Below are 17809 nucleotides of genomic sequence, written 5' to 3'. Positions count from 1 at the left end.
CTGTGTTGCTTTCCTCATCCTAAACCTCTTTATGACCTGAACTTTTAGGCTGCTGTGTTTATCTTCTAAAGCAACTCGAGTAATTCCTAAATAAACAGATTTAAAGCCGCTTTATCAAAAAGCTTTTGGAGCTGTCACAGCCTCGCTGGCAACTTCTGCACAGGTTTTGTAAAAGAGAATTGAAATGTATTTGTAGCTTGTACAACCTTCTGACAGGTTGTAAGTGGCAGTGCAGAGTACAAAGAGACATTTTCCTGGGATTTACAGAGTTTGAGGTCAAAAATGGCAGCGCAGAGTTCTCCCACCCTGCACATCTGGTTAAATTCACTGGATTGCAGGTTCTCCTCAATCATCCCTTAATTTCCAATGGAAGTGAAATAAGAAGAGCTGGGCTACTCTTGATGTTAATTAGTGCAGCATTATTTAAATCCCATTAATATTATTAATTTGTTCCAAACCAGGGTTCTTTATAATGGAAAAAAAATTAAATCTTTGAAAATAACTTCTCAGGACAGCTGAGAAGAGCATAAAAATCCCAGCTAAAGCCTGCAGAGCACAGTGTGAATTCCCTGAGGGGGCCTGCTCCATGTCCTGGGGTGCAGTGGAGTTTGGGGCTGCTGGGGACAGGTTGGGAGCTCAGGTTTGTTGTTCAGGTGTTCTCACCTGCGCTGTGCTGCTAACACAGCTGGAGGCAGGGCAGCATCCCAGTGAACACACACGTGGGGCTGCCACTGGAACTGAAGCATGAATGACATTCTTTTTGAATTATTCCCAGCTTCCAAGACTTCTTTGCCCTAAATCCTTGGCTGACCTGATTTTTTGAATATATTTTGAACCGAGCAGAAGTGAGAACAGGCAGGAAATGCTCCCAGCTGTGCCTGCCCCTGCCCTGGGCCCATCCCAGAGCTCTCTCCCCCCATTTTGGGGACCTCATTCATACAATCCTGTCTCCCCACACAGACCCTGAAGAGGATGGTTTCTCCCAGCTGCATCCCTGCAGAAGTTGTTGGTGTTTTGCAAGGCTCCCTCACGGCAGGTGTTTAACTCTGTGTTGTTCTGTAGGCCTCACTCCAGCAGTACCGCAGTAATGCTGGCTCCCCAGCCAACCAGTCTCCCACCTCTCCTGTCTCCAATCAAGGCTTCTCTCCTGGCAGCTCCCCTCAAGTAAGGGACTCTGTGCTTCCACAGGCCTTGCTTCTCGTGTGTGTTTGAGCTGGATTTCTCCATCACTGCCCCATAGTTGTCTCAGTGTGACTCGTGTGTGCCTCATGCATCACCGACGCCCCATCTCGGCCGCCTCTCCATCCCCACTCCCACAGGGCTTCAGGAGCTGCTGAATTGCCTTTTGCAGTGAGCAGAGAACCACAGGATCAGGCTGCTGGTGGAGCACTGGGGTGGTGTTTGTCTGGGGGGCAGAACCTCCAGGTAGAGCCCTTTCAATTGCCAGGATCCCAGGGGAGCTGATGGGAGGGCAAGAAAGGGGGAATTTCAGTGCCTCCTGCAGCAGGAAAACTCCTGGGCACTAAATATTTAAATATTTACACTCAATATCCCAAACTGATTTAGATCAGGGCCTTTTTTATGTGAGAACACACACAGTGAGAGAAAACCCTGGAGAAAATGCTCTTAAAATGAGCAGCTTGTGGCTGGCAGGGATTGGGTTCCCAGCACACTCCCTTGCATGCCAGCTGCTTTTCCTTGCTCTGCCTGTATCTCCTCACACATCCACATGTCCTGGATGGAAATCACAACTTGGGGGAGTGTGTGATCCTCTGAAGGGGAGATTTTTTACCTGCCAGCAGCAAGAAATTAAAACCAGGCAAAATTTGAGGGTGCCCCAGTGTAAGAAAGTGCATTTTCAGTGCCTGGTGCTGCTGAAAGAGCCCCAGCTGGCTGCTCTGGAGAATCCCACCTGGAGAAAAGAAGTGCAGGGAATTCTTCCAGAGCATCACAAGAGTCTGAAAATCCATTTTCTGTTTCATCACTGAACGTTGAAGGCTGTAAGGAGGATCCTTTCTAAATAAGTGCTGCCCCTTCATGGTTGCCAGGCAGAAGCTCCAGGTCTCCTTCATTAGCCAGGTCATGGTAAGCTCAGCCCTGGATCCGAGTGGCAGGAATTGTCTGCATTTCCTTAACCCTGCCTCAGTTGCTTCTTAACCTCTCTCTTCTGCCTGTTTCTGTGAGTTCTGCTGTGCCCTGTGTGCCTCCAAAAACCAGCACTGTCCCCTAGAGCAGAGCATGCTGCAAACTCTCAGTTCTCACTGGACAGCACGTCCACATTTGGGGTTTATTTTGATTTATTTTTTTTTCCCCCTTTGATTTCTCAATCACTCTGGCTTGGTTTTGTCCCCACTGGTCAGTGCCAAGGACCAGAGCACACACTGGGCTGTGATTTTTCCTGCTGGTTTTATCCTGTAAAAACCTCAGGTTTTGCTCTGTTTGACAGGGACACCTTAACTCTTGAGTGGAAGGCAGAGGATTTATTAATTCTGCTCTCTGTAGTTTTGGCCTCTTAAATACCCACAGAATTCCTTGGTTTTGCTAAATTAAAACTGAGGTGCATTCGGGGCCTCCAGGAATGCCCCAAAAGCTGGTGGTGGTCACAAACATGAAATGTGGAGAGAAGAAAAACCAGTTTGGAGGGGAAATTGGTGTTGGTGGTGAAGATGGAGCAGCTGCAGGCAGCAGAATCCCTTCATGTGCCCAGAGTGAAGGCAGAGTGTCCCGCTGTGGAGCAGCCTGGCACTGCTGAGGGGATGCAGTGACCAGGCAGGTGCCTCCCGTGGTGCCAAAGGACATTCCCTGAACCACAAACCCTCTGTGGGCTTTGATTTGTGTCCCACACCCAGCAAAGGTTCTCCCCCCTGTCCCAGCAGTGTGTGTGTGTCCCAGCAGTGCTCCCAGGGATGGGAGAGCTCTGCCTGCCCCAGCTCTGTGTTTGCATGGCTTCCACCCCAGTGCCTGGGCTCTGCTTCCCTGCTCTCGCCTCATTCCCGTTCCAGTTAGACACAAACACTCCTGCTCCAGTGGCTCTGACCTGGAGAACCTGGTAGGTATCTGGAGATGGAGCAGCCCAGCCCAGCCCAGCCAGGGATTTGTGCTTTGGGCTCGGCGTTTGCTCACAGTCCTTCCGTGCACCCCAGAAGATGCTCTGGTGACTCTCCAGTGGTTCTGGAGGTGCTGTTGGCACACTGTCCTTCCTGGAGTTGTTGGTAAATTATCCCGAGGCTCTGAAGTGTTGAAGGAATGACATTTCCAGTGGGAATTTGGGGTTTCCTTTGGGAATTTCTGTGCTTGCAGCTGTAGGAGCCAGCACACGTCGCAGGAGGAGCAAACCTGGGCTGGGCTGGGAGGCTCTGACCTGGACCCTGCTCTCCTCTTGGTTTCTTCTCGTGTTCCCCGAAGTTTTTTGGGATGGAAACAGTGCTTGGTGAAGCACAAAGATTTTAGGGGTTGTCCTCATTTTGGGAATTGTCCTCTCATTCCCATTCTGTGGAACGAAACCACAGGAGTGAAAGGGACAAAATACCTCGATCCTCTTTGGAGCTCTCAAATATCCTTTGGGTTTTAGTGTTGGTTTTGCTTCCTGTCAAGTCTGTGCCATCCCAAAATTCAGATTTTCCTTGGAAATGGTTATAAACCATAGGTTGGACTGGATTTAGGTTGGTTAAAAAACCCCAAATTTTCTTTAAATTGCTTTAAGTGGTGCTTTGCCTTTTTCTTATCAGCATCTTAGCAGTGGCTCTTGTGGTGTTGGATCTCTTGTGGTGTTTGATCCCTTTTTCCTGGTGTTTGATCCCTTTTTCCTGGGATCCAGCAGCTCTGGAGTGTTGATGGCCAGGTGATAAATTGGAAAAGTTTCCACCCTGTGATGTGACAGCCCAGGGGTCTGCCTGGAAGTGGGGAGGTTTTTAAGGAATATCTTGGTGCTTTTTTTTCCCCTCATAGAAGGGGCAATTCAGGTGATTTTGGAATTATTTTTTCATACAAGGTGGCTTTTTTTGAGGGTCTAAAATCCGTGCCTGTTCTGATTCTTCCTTAACTTTTCCTGAATTTCCCGTGCTGAAGTTTTTAAGGAGGAAATTTGTGGCCTTCTGCTTTTGCCATGTGGATAAACCAGCAACTGAATTTTGTTTTCCAAGACTGAGACAACCACTCCATGGAAATTGTCTTTTAGAGATGTTCTCTTTGCCAGTTAATGGTTTTTATTTTCAGCTGGAATATCAGAATTTAGAATTATAAATCAGGAGTGATGCTGATTTTTATCTGGCATTTTTGATCAGGATTAAAACATGGACCTCAAATTCTTGGTCACCTTTGGAATACTTGATAAATGATGGAGAATAACTGAGGGACTGGACAGTGATGTAGCAAGGCTGAGGAATGAAATCCTCCTGGAATTCTCACTGGGCTTCCCCCTGACCTTTCCTGCTCTGCAGCTCCTGTGGAATGACTTTAAATTGGGAATTTTGCCCTTAGGGGCTGCAGACCCAGATCCAGAGCAGCCTCAGTGGGGGAAACGCCACAAAATCCCACAGAAAGCAGGAATTGCTCTGTTGTCCCTGCCCGGGAATGAATCCCAGTTCTGCTGGGAGAGGCCTCTGGGCTTCCCTGGGGTCCCTGAGGGTCCTGGGGATCCATTCCTGCTCCTGAGGATCCTGAGGATCCATTCCTGCTCCTGAGGGTCCTGGGGATCCATTCCTGCTCCCTGAGGGTCCTGGGGATTCATTCCTGCTCCCGGAGGGTCCTGGGGGATCCTGTGGGATTGCCTGATGCTCCCTGAGGGTCCTGGGGGATTTCCTCCTGCTCCATGAGGATCCTGTGGGATTTTCATGGTCCTGAGGGATTCCATCCTGCTCCCTGAGGGTCCTGAGGGATCTTTGTGGTCCAGAGGAATTCCCTCCTGCTCCCTGAGGGTCCTGGGGATTCATTCCTGCTCCCTGAGGGGGATCTTCATGGTCCTGGGGGATTTCCTCCTGCTCTGTGAGGGTCCTGTGGGATTCCCTAAAGCTCCCTGAGGGTCCAGAGGGATTCCCTCCTGCTCCCTGAGGATCCTGTGGGATCCTCTGGCATTCTCTGGGCCCTGTTGGGATCCTCTGGGTCTGGAGGGTTTCCCGCCTGCTCCGTTTGGATCCTCCAGGCCCTGTGGGATTCATTCCTGCTCCGTGAGGGTCCTCTGGGCCCTGTGGGATTCATTCCTGCTCCCTCAGGATCCTCTGGGATCCCCTGAGCCCTGTGGGAGTCATTCCTGCTCTGTGAGGGCCCTGTGGGATCCTCTGGGCCCTGTGGGATCCTCTGGGCCTTGTGGGATTCATTCCTGCTCTGTGAGGATCCTGTGGCATCCTCTGGGCCCTGTGGGATCCTCTGGGCCCTGTGGGATCCTCTGGGCCCTGTGGGATTCATTCCTGCTCTCTGAGGATCCTCTGGGATCCTCTGGGCCCTGTGGGATCCTCTGGGCCCTGTGGGATTCATTCCTGCTCTCTGAGGATCCTCTGGGATCCTCTGGGCCCTGTGGATCCTCTGGGCCCTGTGGGATTCATTCCTGCTCCCTGAGGATCCTCTGGGATCCTCTGGGCCCTGTGGATCCTCTGGGCCCTGTGGGATTCATTCCTGCTCCCTGAGGATCCTCTGGGATCCTCTGGGCCCTGTGGATCCTCTGGGCCCCCGTGAGGGCCCCGGGCGATTCCCGCCCGCTCCCTGCCGATTTCTCTGGAACTCCTGGATTTCTCTGAATTCCCAGATTTCTCTGGAACTCCCAGATTTCTCTGGCATTCCCAAACTCCTCCAGAATTCCCACATTTCTCTGGCATTCCCAATTTTCTCTGAATTCCCAGATTTCTCGTCACTCCCGTTTTTCTCAGCACTCCCGTTTATTTTTCCCGGCATTCCCGCTTTTCCCGGCGCTCCCGGGGGCAGTGGGGGTTTGCACCATGAAGCTCTGTTTTGTTTTCAGCATTCTTCCATGCTGGGCAGTGTTTTTGGGGACTCCTATTATGAGCAGCAGATGACAGCTAGGCAGGCTAATGCCCTCTCCCACCAGGTGAGCAAATTCATCTCGGGCCTCCTCGGCCCCTCCCACCTCAAATTAACCCCAATTAACGCCTGGTTAATTTACGTCACGTCCCCGTTTTGTCCATGTAGAGTTTTCCCTGCTTTTTGTTCGTTTCTTGTTTTGTTTGGTTTCCCTCCTCTCTTCCCTCCCCTCTCGCTCTCTGTCCTCCCTGTCCCATGCAGGTGTTCTGCTAAAAATATGGGAGATAATTAAAAATAGATCTAATAATGAGGCTTTTAGAATGAGAGATCAATTAAAAATATATGTAATAATGAGGCTTTTAGAATGAGAGATCAATTACAAATATATGTAATAATGAGGCTTTTAGAATGAGAGATCAATTAAAAATATATGTAATAATGAGGCTTTTAAAATGGGAGATCAATTAAAAATATATGTAATAATGAGGCTTTTAAAATGAGAGATCAATTAAAAATATATGTAATAATGAGGCTTTTAGAATGAGAGATCAATTAAAAATATATATAATAATGAGGCTTTTAGAATGAGAGATCAATTACAAATAGATATAATAATGAGGCTTTTAAAATGGGAGATCAATTAAAAATAGATATAATAATGAGACTATTAGAATGAGAGATCAATTAAAAATATATGTAATAATGAGGCTTTTAGAATGAGAGATCAATTAAAAATATATGTAATAATGAGGCTTTTAAAATGGGAGAGCAATTAAAAATAGATATAATAATGAGACTATTAGAATGAGAGATCAATTAAAATATATGTAATAATGAGACTATTAGAATGAGAGATCAATTTAAAAAAAATATATATAATAATGAGGCTTTTAAAATAAGAGATCAATTAAAAATATATCTAATTATGAGGCTTTTAAAATGAGAGATCAATTAAAATATATCTAATAATGAGGCTTTTAGAATGAGAGATCAATTTAAAATATATGTAATAATGAAGCTTTTAAAATGGAAAATCAATTAAAATCATGCATAATAATGAAGCTTTTAAAATGGGAGATCAATTTTAAAAAAATATATAATAATGAGGCTTTTGAAATGGGAGATCAATTAAAAATATATAATATGGGAGATCAATTAAATTTCAGTAATGATCAATAATGATCAATAATGAGGCTTTGAAAATGGGAGATCAAGTAAAAAAATACATCATGATGGGAAATCAATTAAAAATATATATAATAATGAAGCTTTTAAAATTGGAGATCACGTAAAAATATATAATAGTGAGGCTTTTAAAGTGGGAGATCAATTGAAAGTATATAATAATGAGGCTTTTAAAATGGGAGATCAATTCAATATATATAATAATGAAGCTTTTAAAGATTCAGATAATGCCAGGCAGCTTTGAAGAGGGAAAATAGTGAAATGAAAATGTGAAAGCAGTGAAAATCAGCTTGGAAAAAGGAATTGTGCTGGGCAGAGGCCTCAGGGTGAGCCTGAATTCCTTGATTTCCCTTTCAGTCCTCCAGCAGAGCATGGCTGGATTAAATTATTGAATTTAATTCTGGGATTAAATTATGGATTACTTAAACTGGGGTGTGTATGGAGGGAATTGTGCTGGGCAGAGGCCTCTGGGTGAATTCATCCCTTTATTTCCCTTTCAATCCTCCACCAGTGGATGGATTAACATATTGAATTTAATTCTGGGATTAAATTATGGAATACTTAAACTGGGGTGTGTATGGAGGGAATTCTGCTGGGCAGAGACCTCAGGGTGAATTCATCCCTTCATTTCCCTTTCAATCCTCCACCAGTAGATGGATTAAAATATTGAATTTAATTCTGAGATTAAATTATTAAATACTTAAACTGGGGTGTGTCCTGGAGGGAATTCTGCTGTGCAGAGACCTCAGGGCGAATTCATCCCTTTATTTCCCTTTCAATCCTCCACCAGTGGATGGATTAACATATTGAATTTAATTCTGGGATTAATTAAATTATTAAATACTTAAACTGGGGTGTGTCCTGGAGGGAGTTCTGCTGGGCAGAGGCCTCAGGGTGAATTCATCCCTTTATTTCCCTTTCAATCCTCCACCAGTGGATGGATTAAAATATTGAATTTAATTCTGAGATTAAATTATTAAATACTTAAACTGGGGTGTGTCCTGGAGGGAATTCTGCTGGGCAGAGGCCTCAGGGTGAATTCATCCCTTTATTTCCCTTTCAATCCTCCACCAGTGGATGGATTAAATTACTGAATTTAATTCTGGGATTAAATTATGGAATACTTAAACTGGGGTGTGTATGGAGGGAATTCTGCTGGGCAGAGACCTCAGGGCGAGCCTGAATTCCCTTGATTTCCCTTCCCACCCTCCAGCAGAGCGTGGTTGAATTAAATTATTGAATTTAATTCTGGGATTAAATTAATTAAATTATGGAATACTTAAACTGGGGTGTGTATGGAGGGAATTCTGCTGGGCAGAGACCTCAGGGCGAGCTTGAATTCCCTTGATTTCCCCTCCCACCCTCCCTTTTCTCCTGTTCCCCCTGCCCAGTTTGGCTCGTGCCCCCTCTCCCCAGTTGGGCAGGGTCTGTCCCGTGCAGCTCAGGGCCCAGAGCCCCTTTTGGAGCAAGGGAAGATGAATTTGTTTGCCTGTCTGTGTTGTCCTGGAGCCGTGTCCTCGTCCCCCTGTCCCTGCTGGGCTGGCAGTTAACCCTTTGGCTGTCCCCCTGCAGCTGGAGCAGTTCAACATGATCGAGAACGCCATCAGCTCCAACAGCCTGTACAGCCCCTGCTCCACCCTCAACTACTCGCAGGCTGCCATGATGGGACTGACAGGCAGCCACGGCAGCCTGCAGGACTCGCAGCAGCTCAACTACTCCAGCCACAGCAACATCCCCAACATCATCCTGACAGGTAAATCCCTCCTGGCTGCTGCCCTGCCTTGGGCTCGCTGTGGGTTTTTCCTGAATCTGACTCTGGGTGGAACTGGAGATTCCTGCAGGCAGCTCTCATAAGCTCTTAGAGGTCTGTTTCTAGCTCAGCTACCTTAGAAGGCATAAAATCAACAAAATAGCTTCTGTTGCAGTATTAGAAACAAAAAGATTTTAATAAAAGGCAAAATAATAAACTCTTTACAGGGTCCCTGCAAATACGATATTGAGCAGCTCCTCAGGGGGTGGCCCCAGCCCTGCCAGAGCTCCAGGAGTGTTTGCACAGTGCTCTGGGACAGGCTGAGGTGTCTGTGCAGGGCCAGGAGCTGGATCCATGATCCCTGGGAGTCCCTCCCAGCTCAGGATAGTTCATCATTCCGTGGTTCTGGACTTGGGGGTTCTCCAGGGGATCTTTGCTGTTGAGGGGTTTGTCTCACCTGGGCTGTGGTGCCAGCCCAGTGTGGCTGGTGACAGAGAAACAGGTAACTTCATTCAGGGGAAGTTGTGAGAATAAGTTGTGAGATGAAGTTCTGTAACTTCATCCTAGGGAAGTTGTGAGAATGCTCAGAGAAAGAATTAATACAATTCTTACCTCAGTCTCTGCCCCTGGTGTTTGTGAACACCTGGAATGTTTGTCCGTGATGTTCATGACAAGAAGGTGTTGTTCCTGCTTAGCCAAAGTTGTGAGGGCTGTTGTTCAAGGACCAGTCAGGTTCTGAGGGGACAATCCTGTCTATAAATATGCAAAGTTCCTAACAAATCTCACTGCATGTCCTCTGAGCATTGGAGCCAATGTCTCCTTCCTTCAGCCATTCCTAACTCGAGTCCAGTGTGTGTCCCAGTGCTCACCTGCACACAGGTAGAGCAGCAGTTTTCCTGTGGGTTTATCCTCCTGAATTCCCTGGATCCTGTGCTAGAGTGAGGAGAAGCTGGGGGAGCCAAGCTCCTTCCCCTGCTCAGCCCCAGCTGGCCAGCAAAGGCTTGGAGTGTCACATATGGTGGCCAGTCTGGTCACAGTGGGGTTTTGGAAACAATCCCTGCAGCCAGGGATTGCTGATGGGAATGGTGGAAATTGAGGTTATTCCTCCTAAAGCTGAGGCAGAGAAGAGGCTCCAGTCACACCAAACACGAATTTTGGTGGCTTGGAGATGCCGTGAGGAATCTCAGATCTGAAGGAGGGTGGATGTTCCTCATCTGAGAGCTCCATAACCATTTCCAGGGTTTTGGGAGCTGTTTCCTGACCTCCACTCTGGTGTTTGACCTGTGTGTGTGTTTCATCCCCTGCAGTGACAGGAGAATCCCCCCCCAGCTTATCAAAAGAACTGACCAGCTCCTTGGCAGGAGTGGGGGACGTCAGCTTCGACACGGATTCCCAGTTCCCTCTGGATGAACTCAAAATTGACCCTTTGACCCTGGATGGACTTCACATGCTCAACGACCCCGACATGGTCCTCACCGACCCCGCCACAGAGGACACGTTCCGCATGGACCGGCTGTGACCCTGGGGGCTCCAGCCCCACCCTGGGGGCTCCATCCCCACCCTGGGGGCTCCATCCCCACCCTGGGGGCTCCAGCCCAGCCCGAGGGTCCATCCTGGAGGGAGCAGCTGCTCCGTGTCCCTGTGCCATGAGTTCCCCCAGCTTGTTGTTCTGAGCTTGCCGCGCTGCCCAGCCCCGTCCCAGCCGCGCCGCCCCCGAGCCGCTCGTTGCCGTCCAGCAGTCAGGAGTTGTCCGGTTTGTCCCGGTGGTTTTTCCCGGTTTGCCATCGGCCTTTTCCTCTCCAGAGCCCCTCCCTTGCCCCAGCTGGGCCCTGGCCGTGTCCCCGTGTGCCTCAGGAGGGCTTTGGGCAGCGGAGCAGGGCCGGGAGGTGCTGGCAGAGCCCGGGCTGCGGGGCTGGGGGCAGCAGATCCCTGCGGCGCCGCCTTCCCTGGGGCTGGGACTCTGCTCGGTGACACTGCCAGCCCTCCAGGTGCCCTGCTCGGCCCCAGGTGTGTCCCCAGCCTCTCGTCCCTCCCTCCTGCCCCAGCAATCCGGCCGCCAGGCCCAGAAATCCACTTCAAACACTATTTTTTTTCCAAGCTTTTTATGGTTTTGTTTTGTTTCGGTTTTGTTTTTTAAATGTATATGTAATATATATCTATTTCTATATATGGCTGCATATATAGAGAGCATTTCTGAGCACACATGAAAGTTCTATAATTCATTACTTGATTAGACAGAGGATCAGAACATCTTAAAGCAGCTAAAAAAAATAGAGACTAACCTGCATAATCCTAATTTTTACTTTGTGAGAGATTCCTGGGCAACAGGAAGGGCATTTCCATAGCAATGCCAGGCTCGTAGAATCATGATTTTTTAATTTTTTATTCTTATTCATTACTTATTCTGTTACTTATTTATGATTTTTTTTGGTTGTTGTTGTTGTTGTAATTTCTTTTTTTTTTTTAATTTTATTTAAATATTTGGATATTAGGAAAGTAGCTCAACTACATACAGCCAATGGAAGCACTCTACATAATATTTGTACAGTACTTTTTTTTTTTTTTTGTGGTTTTATTCCAGAAATATATTATATATATTATATATGTAGGTATTTTTAAACTAACTGGAATTTTAAACAGATGTTAAGCAGGAATAAGGAAGCCTAAGGCAAGTTAGATATTTTCCTTTGAAACAGGCAAAATAGGGTGGTTGGAACTTAAAAATTCCTTCATTCACCCAGGGGAAAAAAAAATCTCTTGCTCCACAATGACCAGAATTGAATCCTCCAAAATTCTGTTTAATTAAATGCAGAATTGATTATTTCTGATGGTCCTTGTGGATATTTTGTGCTGCAAATTAAAAAAAAAAAAAAATCCCATCCAGATTCCTCCGGCTGGGAATTGGGGATTTCACTCTGGCTGGAGGGAAGGTGAATCCCAGATTTCTGGGAATGAATGGAATGAAAGGACACTGCTGGAACATCCTCCTTCCACTGGGATCTGCAGGGGGAAAGAGAGGCAGGAATTCAGCAGGAATGAGCAGGATTGGAGTCATTCATTAACTAATGAACTCACCCCGAGGCTGGGCTGCTCCTGCAGGGGGAGGCGCCTCCAGTCCCTAAAATCCTCCCAGTTCCCAGTTCCCAGCTGGGGTTGGTTCACCCCTCCTGCCCCCCTGGATTTCTCTCTGCCTCCAGCCCAGGGAATTCCCAATCCCAGCCCCAAAGCTTCTCCTCTTTGGGAACGGCCTGGGCTGCTCTTAACGAGTTCCCCCGCAGTTAATGAGAGTCCCCCTGCAATTAACGACTCCTCAGTGCTCCACAGAGTTCTCCTAATGAGTTATACCAAGTTTCTGTGTGCTTCCAGAAATCCTGGGCTGCCCTGCTGAGGTTCCTGCCTGCTCTGCTGAGCAGGAGCAGGGGCAGGATCTCCCCAGCCTGGGGTGTCCCCTCACCTCCTGTGCCATTTGTTGACCATTTGCACTAAAAATGTGGAATTTTTTCTTGGCTTCCCTGTGTCTTTTTTATTTCTTTGGTTTGTTGGTTTTTTTTTGGTTTGGTTTTTTTTGTTGTTGTTGTTTTATTTTATCCTTCTCCACACCCTCCAGAGGTTTCCTGGCATCTCTTGGGAATGTTTGGGGATTTTTTGGCAGGGTTTGAGCTCGGTAGGACACGTTCACTCCTGGTGGCTGCTCCTTTCAGATCCCTCACGCTTTCTCAGTTTAAGGAGGAGAGAAAAGGCAGCTCAAACAGGAGGAAACCTGGAAAAAAACCAGGAGGAATTTGGGCCCAGGTGACTCGGAGCCCTTTGCTGAAGGTGCAGTGAGAGCTTTGTGCAGCTCCCTGTGGGAATTGTGTTTCTCTCCTGCTGGAATGACTCCCGTGCATGTGCAGTCCTTGTGTGTGCTGGGTTTGTGACACCAGGGTCACTGAGGGGAGCAGGAGCTGGGGTTCAGTTTGTGACACCAGGGTCACTGCAGGAGCAGGAGCTGGGGTTCAGTTTGTGTCACCAGGGTCACTGAGGGGAGCAGGAGCTGGGGTTCAGTTTGTGTCACCAGGGTCACTGCAGGAGCAGGAGCTGGGGTTCAGTTTGTGACACCAGGGTCACTGCAGGAGCAGGAGCTGGGGTTCAGTTTGTGTCACCAGGGTCACTGCAGGAGCAGGAGCTGGGGTTCAGTTTGTGACACCAGGGTCACTGAGGGGAGCAGGAGCTGGGGTTCAGTTTGTGACACCAGGGTCACTGAGGGGAGCAGGAGCTGGGGTTCAGTCTGTGACACCAGGGTCACTGAGGGGAGCAGCAGGAGCTGGGGTTCAGTTTGTGACACCAGGGTCACTGAGGGGAGCAGGAGCTGGGGTTCAGTTTGTGACACCAGGGTCACTGCAGGAGCAGGAGCTGGGGTTCAGTTTGTGACACCAGGGTCACTGAGGGGAGCAGGAGCTGGGGTTCAGTTTGTGTCACCAGGGTCACTGCAGGAGCAGCAGGAGCTGGGGTTCAGTTTGTGTCACCAGGGTCACTGCAGGAGCAGGAGCTGGGGTTCAGTTTGTGACACCAGGGTCACTGAGGGGAGCAGCAGGAGCTGGGGTTCAGTTTGTGACACCAGGGTCACTGAGGGGAGCAGGAGCTGGGGTTCAGTTTGTGACACCAGGGTCACTGAGGGGAGCAGGAGCTGGGGTTCAGTTTGTGTCACCAGGGTCACTGCAGGAGCAGGAGCTGGGGTTCAGTTTGTGACACCAGGGTCACTGAGGGGAGCAGCAGGAGCTGGGGTTCAGTTTGTGACACCAGGGTCACTGAGGGGAGCAGGAGCTGGGGTTCAGTTTGTGACACCAGGGTCACTGAGGGGAGCAGGAGCTGGGGTTCAGTTTGTGTCACCAGGGTCACTGCAGGAGCAGGAGCTGGGGTTCAGTTTGTGACACCAGGGTCACTGAGGGGAGCAGGAGCTGGGGTTCAGTTTGTGACACCAGGGTCACTGAGGGGAGCAGGAGCTGGGGTTCAGTCTGTGACACCAGGGTCACTGAGGGGAGCAGCAGGAGCTGGGGTTCAGTTTGTGACACCAGGGTCACTGAGGGGAGCAGGAGCTGGGGTTCAGTTTGTGACACCAGGGTCACTGCAGGAGCAGGAGCTGGGGTTCAGTTTGTGACACCAGGGTCACTGAGGGGAGCAGGAGCTGGGGTTCAGTTTGTGTCACCAGGGTCACTGCAGGAGCAGCAGGAGCTGGGGTTCAGTTTGTGTCACCAGGGTCACTGCAGGAGCAGGAGCTGGGGTTCAGTTTGTGACACCAGGGTCACTGAGGGGAGCAGCAGGAGCTGGGGTTCAGTTTGTGACACCAGGGTCACTGAGGGGAGCAGGAGCTGGGGTTCAGTTTGTGACACCAGGGTCACTGAGGGGAGCAGGAGCTGGGGTTCAGTCTGTGACACCAGGGTCACTGAGGGGAGCAGCAGGAGCTGGGGTTCAGTTTGTGACACCAGGGTCACTGAGGGGAGCAGGAGCTGGGGTTCAGTTTGTGTCACCAGGGTCACTGCAGGAGCAGCAGGAGCTGGGGTTCAGTCTGTGTCACCAGGGTCACTGCAGGAGCTGGGGTTCAGTCTGTGACACCAGGGTCACTGCAGGAGCAGGAGCTGGGGTTCAGTCTGTGTCACCAGGGTCACTGCAGGAGCAGGAGCTGGGGTTCAGTCTGTGTCACCAGGGTCACTGCAGGAGCAGGAGCTGGGGTTCAGTTTGTGACACCAGGGTCACTGAGGGGAGCAGCAGGAGCTGGGGTTCAGTTTGTGACACCAGGGTCACTGAGGGGAGCAGGAGCTGGGGTTCAGTTTGTGACACCAGGGTCACTGAGGGGAGCAGGAGCTGGGGTTCAGTTTGTGACACCAGGGTCACTGCAGGAGCAGGAGCTGGGGTTCAGTTTGTGACACCAGGGTCACTGAGGGGAGCAGGAGCTGGGGTTCAGTTTGTGACACCAGGGTCACTGAGGGGAGCAGGAGCTGGGGTTCAGTTTGTGTCACCAGGGTCACTGCAGGAGCAGCAGGAGCTGGGGTTCAGTTTGTGACACCAGGGTCACTGAGGGGAGCAGGAGCTGGGGTTCAGTCTGTGACAGCAGGGTCACTGAGGGGAGCAGGAGCTGGGGTTCAGTTTGTGACACCAGGGTCACTGCAGCAGCAGGAGCTGGGGTTCAGTTTGTGTCACCAGGGTCACTGCAGGAGCAGGAGCTGGGGTTCAGTTTGTGACACCAGGGTCACTGCAGGAGCAGGAGCTGGGGTTCAGTTTGTGACACCAGGGTCACTGAGGGGAGCAGGAGCTGGGGTTCAGTTTGTGACACCAGGGTCACTGCAGGAGCAGGAGCTGGGGTTCAGTTTGTGACACCAGGGTCACTGAGGGGAGCAGGAGCTGGGGTTCAGTTTGTGACACCAGGGTCACTGAGGGGAGCAGGAGCTGGGGTTCAGTTTGTGACACCAGGGTCACTGAGGGGAGCAGGAGCTGGGGTTCAGTTTGTGACACCAGGGTCACTGCAGGAGCAGGAGCTGGGGTTCAGTTTGTGACACCAGGGTCACTGCAGGAGCAGCAGGAGCTGGGGTTCAGTTTGTGACACCAGGGTCACTGCAGGAGCAGGAGCTGGGGTTGCTCACGGGAGGAGGCTCAGGCAGGGAGCTCCTGCCCGGTTTTTTAACTCCGTGTGTAAATAAGAGCTCTTTGTTTCTTAGACTTGTAAGTAGACCTTGAAAATCGCCTTAATTTCAAACCAACACACCTTGGATGCAGCTGTCACAGTTAGGGACCCTCCTGCAGGGAGAAATCCAGGTTTGATCCCTCGGGAAGGAGCAGGGATGTCCGTGGGAGTGCTGGGTGTGGCAGGGTGGGCTCCAGCTGTGGCCAGGGAGAAGCTGCTTCTCCTCCCGACCCTGTGAGAGCCAGGGGTTCCAGCAGCTCCTGCCTTTCCCTTCCCCAGGGGACCCTTTCCTGTGGGAGCTGCCCCAGAGCATTCCCCCTTTCTCACTCCTTCAAATTCCACTTTTTGTGGCATCAGGCTGATCTGGAAGCAAACCCAGAGAGAAGCATGGAGCGGATCCCAAGTGTTGCCAGAACAAATAATCTGCTTTTATTCCGAGTGTAACAGCCCTGTGCTCATTCCAGTGTCTGGGGCTCCCTCCCCAGGGGTGGGAGCAGAAAGGGAAAACCATCACTTAGTAAAAAACAAAACAAAAATCAAGGAGAAAATGGTGTTAATTGCTATTATTGCTGAGTTTGATTTCAGTGGTGGTGAAGCTGTCTGCTGTCTCCAGGGGTGACTGCCCCACCCTCCCTCCGTGTTTTTCTATCTCCACAAGGAATTAACCCCCAATTCCCAAGCTAGACTGTTGCATTTGCCAATACAATGGGGAAGAGCAGGAATAAACCCTCGGTGCATCCAAAACTGTGATTTTTTTTTCCAGCAGCCAGCCCGGCCCTGGCGCTGGGGGGGCTGGGGGAGGCTCCTTTCCCTGTACATAGATTCCCCCTCTGGGCATGCCTGGCTCCCACGGCTTCTGCATGGCAGGGAGCGCTTGCCAGCCCCCCCTGTGCCCCCAGCCACGGCCTGGGCTGGGCTCTGCCCCCCTGGGCTGATTCCTCATTCTCCAGAGGGGAAAACCTTTCCAGGAGCGGCCGCGAACCCCGGGGAGGTGCCGTGGGTTCTTTGAGATTTGGTTCTTAGGAGCGCTCGTGGGTGAACCTTCAGCTCAGAGGGAGGTTGGCTTTGATGGTCCTGGGGGTCTTTTCCAACCTTGATTTGGTCGTTCCTTCCCAACCTGAATTCCAGAATTCTTTTCCAACCTTAATTTGGTTTTTCTTCTCCCACCTTGATTCGGTCGATCTTTTCCAACCCGAAGTTGGTGATTCTTTTCCAAACTTGAACTCCAGGTTCTTTTCCAGCCTTAATTCAATGATTCCTTTCCAACCCTGATTCAGTGGCTCTGTCCCAACCTCAATTCCACGATTCCAAGAGCAAAACCTGCCCTGAGTTTACCTAAAAGCAGTTTACCTAAATTTCCCTCAAAAACGAACCCTCGGACCTAAAACCTTGAATTTCTGCCAAAACAACAATTAAGGTTTGAGCTTAATTCCCTTAAGGAAAGACCCTGGAAACCCCCTCTGGACAGGAAGGAAGCAGGAGGGCCCCTCCTCCCCCCGCAGATCCCGACCTTGGCTGGTTTTTTTCGGGAGAAACCCCAAAACCAGCGCGTTTATTCCTCGGAGCAACGGCCCCCCCGTCACTGTGATGGCAATGTGAAAGCGCAGGTAGCCTTTGTTACGTGTGTCTGTCCTTTTTAAAAAACAACCAGGAAAAAGAAAAAACCCAAAAAAACCTCCCTCCCTCTTAGAATTAAACTTTGTAGTGTTCCTGTTCTTTGTATTTTGAGTTGCATCTTATTTATACGGCGCAGTGTAGGCATGGATTGCATGTCGGTTTTCTATGCGGGCACCACGACATTCTGACTGTGTATTATAAATCATTTTTACCTTTTTAAACAGGGAAAACAAAAAAAAGAGAAACCAACAAAACAAAACAAAACAAAAAAAATAACAACACCACAACAGAATCATTGTGTGGAATTTCTATACTGCAAAGCCAAACACTACATGGAGTCCTCTCTTGGTTTGTGTTATTTATTTTCCGAGGCGGTTGGGGCGGGCGGGGGGCGGGCGGAGCCGTGTGTGCGTTGCCTTATGTGGGCTTGACCAATTTTATCAAAATAAAGGCCTGAAGGGGTAAAATCCACTGGCTCTTGTCTTCAGGGGGTGGAGGGGTGGGATGGGGAAAGCGTGGGAAAAAAGGAGAGAATCCTGTGGGAAAAAGGGAGAGAATCCTATGGGAAAAAAGGAAAGAATCCCATGGATAAAAGGGAGAGAATCCTGTGGATAAAAGGGAGAGAA

General features: G+C 49.6%; 1 protein-coding gene across 10 annotated transcripts in view; it reads left to right on the top strand.

Annotated features, from left to right (window-relative positions):
• The window catches only part of CRTC1 (CREB regulated transcription coactivator 1), a 48160-nt gene extending 30510 nt beyond the window's left edge, over window positions 1-17650 (top strand). For 8 of the 10 annotated variants that reach the window (XM_059870025.1, XM_059870027.1, XM_059870026.1 and 5 more), the window contains 4 exons: window positions 1063-1164; window positions 5954-6040; window positions 8731-8911; window positions 10216-17650. In XM_059870025.1, coding sequence (XP_059726008.1) covers window positions 1063-1164; window positions 5954-6040; window positions 8731-8911; window positions 10216-10427 — 582 coding nt within the window. In that variant the 3' untranslated portion in view covers window positions 10428-17650. The remainder of the gene's footprint in view (window positions 1-1062; window positions 1165-5953; window positions 6041-8730; window positions 8912-10215) is intronic. The other 2 variants (XM_059870029.1, XM_059870030.1) reach the window with 2 other exon arrangements.
• The last annotated feature ends 159 nt before the right edge of the window (window positions 17651-17809 follow it).

The sequence above is a fragment of the Haemorhous mexicanus genome, chromosome 29 (genome assembly GCF_027477595.1).
Source record: "Haemorhous mexicanus isolate bHaeMex1 chromosome 29, bHaeMex1.pri, whole genome shotgun sequence".
NCBI classification, from domain to species: domain Eukaryota; kingdom Metazoa; phylum Chordata; class Aves; order Passeriformes; family Fringillidae; genus Haemorhous; species Haemorhous mexicanus.
This window is presented reverse-complemented; position numbering and strand designations above follow the sequence as displayed.